At 38.9% G+C, this 10,759-nt stretch overlaps 1 protein-coding gene across 3 annotated transcripts in view; it reads left to right on the forward strand.

Annotated features, from left to right (window-relative positions):
• REST (RE1 silencing transcription factor) overlaps positions 1-7,078 on the forward strand; it is a 28,937-nt gene extending 21,859 nt beyond the window's left edge. For all 3 annotated transcript variants that reach the window (XM_044418868.1, XM_044418866.1, XM_044418867.1), the window contains exon 4: positions 442-7,078. In XM_044418868.1, coding sequence (XP_044274803.1) covers positions 442-2,156 — 1,715 coding nt within the window. In that variant the 3' untranslated portion in view covers positions 2,157-7,078. The remainder of the gene's footprint in view (positions 1-441) is intronic.
• Positions 7,079-10,759: the final 3,681 nt, after the last annotated feature.

Genomic DNA, 10,759 nt, shown 5'->3' on the forward strand with positions numbered 1-10,759 from the left:
ATGAAACTATGTATTATGTTGGGTGAAGGGCTAGCACTACAGAAACATTTGACTTTTGTGTGAGTATAATTGAATCTGGGGTATGGGATGTGGTGTAATCTCTGTGTAAGACAACTATTCATCTGTAATTTCCATTTTTCTGCACTGCCTTCAATGGACCAGTTTGGTTTGGATTCCAATTGGTAATATTACTGTAGCGTGATCTCTCCTGGTATGTATTTATCATAGATGAAACGTGTGGTTTAGTTATTGCTTGCATGTTTGTTTTTGTTCCTTTATTGTATTTTGTTGGTGTCTATTGTGAATGTGCTTAATGTAAAATCAAGAAACTTTTAAATTTAAGAAGTACAAAAGCATGAACTCTATATCTGTAGCTTTGCAAGTAAGTTAATGTGCTTTGTATAGTGTAATCACTGACAATTTCCCTCTCCTTCACCTCAGGTGAGAAGCCATTTAAATGTGAACAATGCAGCTATGTGGCATCAAACCAGCATGAAGTGACTCGACATGCAAGGCAGGTTCATGATGGACCCAAACCTCTGGCTTGCCCTCACTGTGACTACAAAACAGCTGACCGAAGCAACTTCAAGAAGCATGTTGAGCTTCATGTTAGTCCACGGCAGTTCCTTTGCCCTGTCTGTGAATATGCTGCATCTAAGAAATGTAACTTGCAGTATCACATCAAATCCAGACATCCTGACTGTTGTGACATCACAATGGATGTTTCCAAAGTAAGACTACGGACTAAAAAGAGTGAAGTGAACACGTCTGATAGCATTAATGGTGATAATAATAAAGTGGAACAAGAACAAACAAAGAAGGAATTGACTGAAAAGAAAAGCGAGAGAGCTGTAAAAGAGGAAAAGAAAGAGAATCTGTCAAAAGAAAAGAAGCTAACTGGTAATGTTGGTGTAGGCCAGGTTACAACTAGAAGTCGCAAGACCGTGGCTGAAAACAAAGAAGCATATGTGAAAACAGAGAAAACAACTGAGAAAAATGTTAAAACAAAGAAGACAAAAAGAAAAGCAGAGACCAACTCTGTTCCTTTTATGCAAGATTTTGCAACAGACACTGATCCTGTAGTGAAAAAGAAAAAGAAAACAGAGAAAAAATCCCCCAAATGCCAGAACTCTCAAAAAGGTGAAAGCAAATTGGAGGTCACCAAAAAGCAAAATTCTTGCCTTAAGAAAAACAAAAAAAAGAAGCATCTAAAGACTAAGTCTAGTGGCAACAACAAAAAGCCTGATTGTGAGAAGATAACAGATGAGGAATTGGTTCATAAAGAATGTCCTACTATGCAAGGGGGAGAAAGTAAGCCATCTGGTTCCTGCAATGTGCAGCAGCCCGTTGTTGCGCCCGATGATGGTGGGAGTCAATTTGACCCTGGAGAGAACAGACAGGATCAGGAGCCACCACCTGCACAACATGTGGCCCAGAACATGGAGCCAGAAGTGAGAGATCAGGAAATGCCCATTGCAGAAGAGACCACAAAAGCTGTTTCTCAGAATGAAGTTGAAATGCAACTGGAAATTGTACCTGGGACCAGCTCCAAGGACTCTGATGTCATCTTGGAAAAAGAAACAGAGGTACTCAAAAACAGTTTACCAGATTTGGCCCAAGATATTCAGACATCACAGACTTGTGAAATGGAAGTTGTGAAAGCAAATATAGTGCAAGAGGTTCAGCCAGTGCCAGCATGTGAGATAGTAACTCATAGTGCAAACCCAGAAGATGATAATTGCAAAAACCAGTTGCAAGCTGAAGACCCAGTAGGCACTCCACCATCACAGCTGCCAGGGAAGTTAGAGCAGAGCACTAAAGCAGACCTGGTTTCCGTATCACCCAGTCGCACAGTAGCAAGTGAAAATCAGGAAATGGAAGAAGACGAGGGGATCCACAGTCACGATGGCAGTGATATCAGTGACAACATATCAGAAGGCAGTGATGATTCTGGGTTAAATGGTGCTCGGACGGCACAAGAGAAAACAAGTCAGAAACCATCCCAAGAAGTGGCAGAAGCCAAGGCCGCAAAGGAGAACTATGTGTGTATATTCTGTGATCGTTCATTTAAAAAGGAAGGCGAGTACAGTAAGCACCTGAACCGTCATTTGGTAAATGTGTATTATCTTGAAAAGGCAACAAAGGAGCAAGATTAACCAAACTGCGGTTTCAGGATAGCTTCTTATTCTTCTGTAAGACCTTTTAGAGCTTAGGTACAGTTCTTGTAGAATCTTTGCTTAAGCTCACTTTGCTCATACTTTTCATTTGATGGTTGTTGTTTTTTCCTGACCTTTGATGAAACGTTAAACTAATTATTTGTATCTCTTTGATTAGAGAGGGCAAGTAGAGTGTGTAACGCTATAGCTTGCTAAGTTGGCACAAGTCCCTGGGATAGAGCCCTGGAATCACTTGATTATTTCTGTTGATCTGCAACAGAACGAGACACACATTAGTTGGTTTAGGAATGGTGACCTCAGGACACTGAGAGTGTCTCCTACACAAGCTCTGTCGAGATGAATTAAAGTGTGCAAATGCACTGCAATGGTGGTGTTCATTTTCATAAGCCTTGAGCAGGAGATGCTACCAGTTAACTTCCCACAGTCTGGACCTTATCTGCTCATTACATTTTAGTGAGACAGTTTTAACTTGGAGTTAGTTTCAGGCTTGTTGTGATTCTCCTATCCTTCTCATTACTGCTTGGAGAAAGTCAGATGCCAGCCAGGGCTTATTTGAATGTGATATCTTCCTGATCAAGCGGTTTGGATCCCATTTCTTTGGCCTGCTCATAATTATGTGCCACATTGTGGGATACTTTACTGTGGTGGATTACATGTCACTGCTGTGTATGTGTGTGGATGCTGGAACCAGATGTGCAGGGCTACTTGTGCGAATCTTTCCCAATAACTTGGAAAGACTCTTCTACCTATGTGGCTCTGATATACAGAATTCTTAGCTGTATATGCATGGAAGCTTTCTGGAGACACTGAATGGTCAGGGAGATAGTATGTTCAAAAACATAGCAGTGCATCACCCACTCACAACTTTTTCTGTGAGAAGGGTACATATTGTTGGTATGAAATCCTGAGGCTCATTCCTGGTTAATATCTCTTTGGAAGGTGCCAAATGCATAAGGCCATCTGTGCTTGTTGAACAAAGTGTTACAGCAACAGAATTTTCAAAATGGGAATGTTACTGGTCCAATGCTTCTGACTGGCTAGGAGTGAACTTGATCTCATGATCATATTTTTAATTTGCATATACATTTCAGATCCCCCAATCATGATCAGCTAGCCAAAATATTGAAGTTCTTTCCATCTATTGATTGGTGAATCCATTATTTGGTAACTATTACTTTAAGGCAAGGTTATTTCCTTTTGTGCTTTAAGAGAAGAAAAATATTGCACAGAATTTTTATTTTTACCTATGCAGTTTAAGCCTTTAGGAGTTTAGGGTTTGTGTTTTATATGTATATTTTATATATGCATGTTTGGTTTTGTTAATGGATTTCCTTCCTTATGTTGACTTTTTCAGGTTTGTTGCTTATCATGGCCAGTGTTCTCTTTTTCTTTTAGCTACAACCTTTGGTTCTATATTGGTTATATGTGATTTTTTTAAACAATCTTGTGTCTGCCAGACACTGTCTATTAAGTCGTAGGATATATCAGAGTCTAAACCTTAGACCTCATGTGCTGGGAACAGAGCTGGGGCTCTGACCACAAAGCACCTCCCCTTACAGCCAGCGTGGTCCTTTCCATAAGTGCCACTTTGGAGGCAGCATTGAGAGGAAGGGGTTCTCGGAGGAGTGTAGGAAGGAGACTTTGACATGATACAAGGAGTTCTGGCAGTGCCTCTGCCTCGCCTCCTCACAAATAGGAGCAAAAGACAGATGGTAGAAATGGTCTGTCTGTGTCTTTGCCAGGAGGGAGAAGTGTGGAGACAATCCTTGTCTCTGTGCGGCTCCAACACTCTTCAGTTGGTAGGGTTATGGGCAATCACATTGGATGGCACCCTTAGGAGCTTTAATTGAACAATAACATTAATTGAACAAATGATAATGTGCACAAGCTGTGGGGAAGTTGTTTTGCTTAAACCTTTATTAACTGAGTGGGAGCTGGCTAAAGAGTAGCTTCCTAGCTCTCTGCAAGGCCAGCTTTCCTGAAGATCATGCCCTGCTTCCCAAAGGCAGTTCCTGCATACTTTCATACATCCATTGGATTCTGGATCTATCCTATAACATATAATCTGTTTTCATGCAGATAGTACACCCACTCTTTTACTGCTTTTTGTTATTATTTTGAAAATGCTGTTATTGGAAGGAAATATTTCACAGTTCCCATTAAAATGAACAAGAGATGCGCAAGAACCCCATTTGTCTTTATCTCCTGTTCCTTTCAAAGAGGCTTGTATGAGAGAATTTCCCAGGAGAATGTATTAATGGATGATGCTTGCTAAATTCTTAAAATGTACTAAGGAATATTACAAATGAAATAGTCAAATTCATGCAAAATAATATTTTCTAGTTCCACTGCATTTGTATATGAAATATTTGGAGCACAGTCCACCTAGGCACTCTGATTTCACACAGCTTGCATTTATTTCAGTGATACCCATGCAAGAGAATTGCCGATTGGGTTCTGCCTTGTCTGCTTACTTTAGCATTGAAAAAGTTCTGTTGTTCATCTAATGCCATGCATCAGAAAAATCCTGGTAAGCAACAAACCTTGAATTAGGGCAGATGTAAAAATTGCTGTTCTTTATTCAATCAAGTTTTAATTAAATTAATTACTCTGGTCCTTTTATAGTTGGCATAAAGATAAATTGAAATGATTGGATATTTGAATTATAAATTGTAAACTGGGAGAAGAGTCACAAGTAACTTTCAGACTGGTTTATTCACCATTAAGACCTGCTTCTCAATGTCTTTGAATATACCAGCAATGACAACCTGCAGATAATTAGCAAAATTGAGCTAACAATCTTACCTGTACACCCATCCTATTTGATTTTTTTTCTTTATTGTTTCTGGAAATGAATATTTTGTTGAAATAGAGCAAAACAGCAGACATGGGAGCGTTACATTGTCAAAGGGCCCAATCTGCTGAGACGTTTTGCAGCACAAATCCAGCTATGGTGTTATTTTACTGCTCTGGTCTGTTTCTTAGGGTTTGTGCAGAAGTTGCTGGCACATTGTCGCCCCCCCCCCCCCCGGCTACCAGTGTAGTTTTCTGCTCTACTGCAAGCATATTAAACTATAATTTGTTTCCCCTTAGTCTCCCCTTGCCCTGCTCCCCTTCTGTTGGCATTTTGTGTGCTTCCATTTCAACATAACTTGACTGAATAGAGGAAACTGATACTTCTGTATAGGGGTGGGGGTGGGAGACTGGAAATAGGAGGCCAAAGATCTGAGGGAGAAAATCCCTTTAGGGCAGAAGTAAATTGTATAACATTAGTTATTTGTGTGTGAATAGCTTATGTTCAAGACTTACTTTCGCTGTGACAATCATTGTCAATTGAAAATCAAGTTGCAACTATATTTATGTTGAACCATTAAACACTGCTGAAATGTCTTCCTAACCAATTAGTTGAAATAGTATTAGATGCAACTTTATTGTTGGGTGTAAAAATATTGTCATTTTGTAAGAGGTTTGGACAGAGGCTGGAAATTCCAGTACTGTGTAGACAGATTTTTGGAACTTTTCCTGTTTTTAAAGAGATGCTTCCATTTTGTAAGAGTCTTCATGGTCTTGGGCTACATTTTCATGATTTTTTTTAAAAAGCCAAGTTGATTTAAAAGATAAAGCAAACAGGTAGCAATAGTGATATAAGATGAATAAAAAGGCTGTTATGTTACACAGAATATTCTACTAGCAAATTATCAAGACAAAATATTTCACACTTGGAAAAACTGTAGAAGACAGTGCCTGTGTTGGGCAGTATTCTTGCACATGAAAGGGCAAAACACTTAAGTATTAAGAAAACAAATCTTCCAATGATCAGATCATTGTATCCCAAGTTACCTTGGATATTGTGACTCTAAATTCCAATACATTTTTACCATGTTGTTGTCTTAGAGAGATTTGAAGATTTTTAAGATATACAGTAAAAGATAACATGTCATGCATCTCTGAATGTTAGACGTTGCTAAAGAATAAGCAAAATTAGGGTTAAAATGTAGATAATGTACTGTGTTTCTGCCTAAAGTAGGTATTTCTTAAATTAAACACAGGGCTTACAGGAATTTGGACTCACCTTTCCAGCTTCTTCCTTACTAAAGGGCTTCTCTCAGCAGCAATCCTTGTAAGAATATTCCAATCTGACCCATACTGTAATATCTCATGTTGTTGGTACCATGCTGGGCAGTGTGGCTAGCAGAACATTTAAAGTTTATGGAAACAAACATGAAAACTCAATGCTGCAAGACACCTAAAGAATGGATAACTAGGAACTTGCAACACATCTTAATATTGCTGCTATCTGGGGATTGATTGACCTAAGGGCTGGAACTTTAAATCCTTCTTACAGAACAAACTGACAGGTCAGTTTACTCATAACATTGTAAATTTCAGTATGTTAGGTTTTGCTGATGATTTAGTTGTAAACACAGGTTCAGTTAGATGTATTGAATCTTGTCTTCGTAGCTAACACGCTGAGATACAATATTAATTGCATTCAGGCAGCTTAAGGAAATGTTTCACACATGTGTATGTATATACACCTTTCCTCCCTAAAAAGAAAATCACACTAGCTAAAGAAGTTTTTGTAAGCTGGCACTGAAACATTTTATGTTTGGTTGCACCGTGTTTGAAGCTTTTTACAGTGCAATACTTGTATTATTCTCTCAATTTAAACCAAAGGTAATTTTTCATGCTTTCTATCTACTGTAGTGCATGAAGAGCTTTTATACAGTTGTAATAAGATATAAAATCAGAACAGATCACATGTCCTGGGTTTTTTTTATTCACGTAAACAATGTACAAGCCTTTGTCCAAAATGTAAGGTGTTAAACTAAATTGCATATTAACCCTTGAGTGTATTTTCCTAAGCATAGTTATAAGTCAATAAACTTTATTAAGGAACATGTGCAGCTTTAATCTCTATTTTATTAATATTCTGAAGATGATAATATTGGCTATGGCCATTTGGTTTACACTTCAAGGTTGGTATTGGCTTAATTTGGAAGGAAGGAACACTCTCATTTGACTCAAGGCATAGGAAAGTCAGAGGAGTGACCATGTCAGTTCTATGTTCTTGCCTGTTCTTTCATGGTTCTGATGAATCGGCGCCAGTCCTGAGTGAATACCTATCTAAAACCTTTTCCTCATTCAGATGGCTGGCATCAAATTAAGAAGCAGATTGTAGTCCATTTGCTTTAAAGTTCTAAAGTATAGAATTAACAGAACCATTTAAGTTTGACAGCTTCTCAGGATCTTTGACAACAGTGGTGCTAAGCAACATTATACATATGCTATATTGTTTTTGTAGTGATGCTCACTGTAGACTTTGCTGAGCTCTCTAAAACAACTTCAGGTGATATATATATTATTAGAGAGGACTGAATATTAAAGTAAAACATTGAGTTCAGGTGTGAAAACAAAGCAAAAAAACTGTTCTGCAGCTGTTTCAGGTGGAAATGATGTCAAGATGAAACACAATCCACACAAATTTTGAAACACAAAATTACAACTTCAGGACCTACATACTGAAATGAGAATGGATATTTGAGTGGAGCTTTCAATTAACTTTGGATAAATTTGTTAATATGAATTAGAGAGGCACCAACCAAGCACAATTTGGTTCATTCTACTTGTGGTGTCATAGTGCTTTTAGAGTTAATATTTTCCAAAGATTAAAAGCCTTCATTGACATGATCAAGGATGATCTACCTGCAGCTACATGGAAGGTTATATCCAGTTAGTGGCCATTCTAATTAATAGTGCATTTTTTCAACATGGTGCTGTATTTCTCTGATCCTTAATGTTGTCATTTTTCAGGCTATAAATGCATTGAAATGGCATTCAATCTCCATCTCTTGCTTACAGATGATTGTTGAATCTCTTAAGGCCCATAGCCTGTTTCCTGGGGCCAGTGAATAGGTGGGTGGAATATCTTAAAACTCAGAGCTAAAATTTGTGGGTCCTTTGGGGTTCCTCCACTCTTGACTGCTTAACTAGTGGGAAGGATGCAATGTTGAAGCAGAAGGAGAACATGTCTGTAGCAAAAATGGTGTCTTTTCCTCACCATGGATTAATAATAGCAAGATGACAATGCTGAGGCAGCACATGCTATCCAAGTTTCATGGAATCTTTCCACTTCACTATCCTTGGCACTTGAGTGAAGTTGGTAGTGAGCAAGAGAATAGAATGTACATTAAGTTCCCTGTAGTCCACTGGAAGTTTTAAGAGTGCAAATTGTAAGGCAGTGCTTGTCAATGTCATCTAGTCTGACTTAACATCCAAATCAAAATACAGAATTACACTGACATACCTGGGGCTTGTTTTCAGCTAACAAGTTTTGGATCAAGCTTGTAAGAACTTTGAACCAGTTGCCAAATTAACTATTTTTGTCTCATGTAGTCTCTAGTAAGTTGGTGTTCACAACATAAATTTTTAAAAATGTACTTCAATAGACTGGCCATTGTAGCACACCAGGAAATTCAGTTAATTTTTTCCTATTGTGTTTGCTTAAAACATACTAAAAACATCCAGCACAACAACTAGGAGTTGAAAAGTGTTTACTGGCTAATGTCTGCTTTTCATTTGTTCCCTAACCTGGGTGTCTCTCTCTCTGCCTTTTAATTGCTGCAGGCTTTAGGGAAAACTGTTGCCTAATTAAGAATAAGAAACCATGGAAGGTGCTGAAGACCTGCTTCCTTAAAATTCTATTCAGTGACTGTAAATACCTGAGATTGTATCTTATCCCTACCTAAAGGATTTGAGGGTTTCATTCAAATAAGGTTGAAACTTACTGAACGCAAGCACATTCTATACCATTGTAGGAACCCTGCTAATGCCCTAGCCACTCTTGGTGTGCAATGCTGAATACCATAAAATTGCAGGGCGCTTGGTCTCATTCCTGTCTTGTTAGGCAGAACATGCTGAGTCTGCAGAAAGGTTGATTTAATTGTTTAGGGCGAGTCTACAATATTTGGCATTATTTTGCTTCAGAACCTACACCAGTTTGGGTTTGAGGCAGCATGGCCGATAACCAAGTTAGATTCAAACAGGCAAACATCACTTGATATTCAGAAGTAACCTGAAATGTTTTAAGGGCACAGTCTTCTTCTTAGCATGGAGGTTTAGGTGCATCCGATGCACAAAGTGAGGTGTAGTGGCAGTAATTGCTGCCACAGTTCATGCTCTGCTCTATTGAGATGTTCAGATAAAGTGCCAGAAGGAAGGAGGCTGGGGTGTTGCTAGAAATCTGCATGAGTCCTTGGCTCTAACCCCTTCCCTCTCCACCTGCCACATCCCTTTTCATCTTCTCTGTGACCCACTTGCAACCTCAGGGAGGCGAGGCCATGGGTACCATTTATTCCATGCTGCCTGTGGGTGGGGGGCAGCTTAGCCTTCAGGATCCCAGCTCCAAGGTGGCAGTACCTTGAAACCAGGGCTCCAAATAGTTCTGTGGTCTCCTAGACAGTGTTGGGCCTGGGAGTCCATAGAATTATGTTCTAAATGTTTTGCTTAAGAATATTACAAGAGCATATTAACTTTGTTCTTACATGAGCATAAGCATTGCAAAGGTGGGCATGGAAATGTAGTGCAGGAAACTGGGGGAAAACCAGTCCTCCCTGGAACTGCTGGGGATTGAAGCTGGGATCTTCTGCATGCAGAACTAGTGCTCTCCTCTCTACTCTCTCCCTTAAAGCAGGGATGGGGAAACTTTCTGAGCCTGAGGGACATTTGGAACTTTAAGAAACTTTCCTGTGTACAACCATAAAATGGCTACCACAGGTGGACATGGTTAGGTTTTAAATACCATTTGTCCATGGGAAATGAAGGACAGTGACAAAGGCTCCCATTTTACTTTCACTCAATCCAAGCTGCTAGTGGGGAAAATTCCAGTATTTCAAAAATAGGAATAAGCTGTCTTAGAACCAAGGTGTTCAGGGATGCCTTGGTGCTTGTGGGTACTGTGTTGCCTAACCTTGTCCTACAGAAGTAATTCATGAAATCTGAGCCTTTTATCTGCTTTGTATATTGTTACGGATTCACATGTGGAAGAAAGTACTACCCTCCCTACAGCCTTTGAAAATCAAGCCCATTTCTACCTATCAAAATCCTATCCTAAGTTTCATAGTTATACTAGAATGTCAGCTTATCAAGAATTTACTTAGTTAAGATTAATATAGTTTTTAACATTTCATATAGCACTTTTGCTTTTAAAGTGTTTCAGGTACATTATTTTATGATTCTTATCACAAACCTGTAATATAAATACCATGAACTGGGTGCCTGAGGCTTAGAGCAGCTTGTCCTGAGGAATCCACTTCAGTGCAGTTAATGGTCAAACCAGGTTTTTCCAGTTTTATAGCTTGGTTTCTTATGAATACACCACACAGTTCAAATTGTGCATTTTCAGGAAATCATTTTCGCCTTCTAAATTAAGTAATATTATAATAGCTAAATCACCCAGGCTCTCTTACAGGATAACTTCCAAATGACATTAAAAACATTTTGGGGCACAGGAGAGAAGTTCCATTTCCTGCAATAGCCTTTCCTCTGTTTTGACACTGAACTCTGTAGAGCTGATAACAATT

This window comes from Varanus komodoensis, unplaced genomic scaffold (genome assembly GCF_004798865.1).
Source record: "Varanus komodoensis strain SLA01 unplaced genomic scaffold, ASM479886v1 scaffold94, whole genome shotgun sequence".
Classification (NCBI taxonomy): Eukaryota; Metazoa; Chordata; class Lepidosauria; order Squamata; family Varanidae; genus Varanus; species Varanus komodoensis.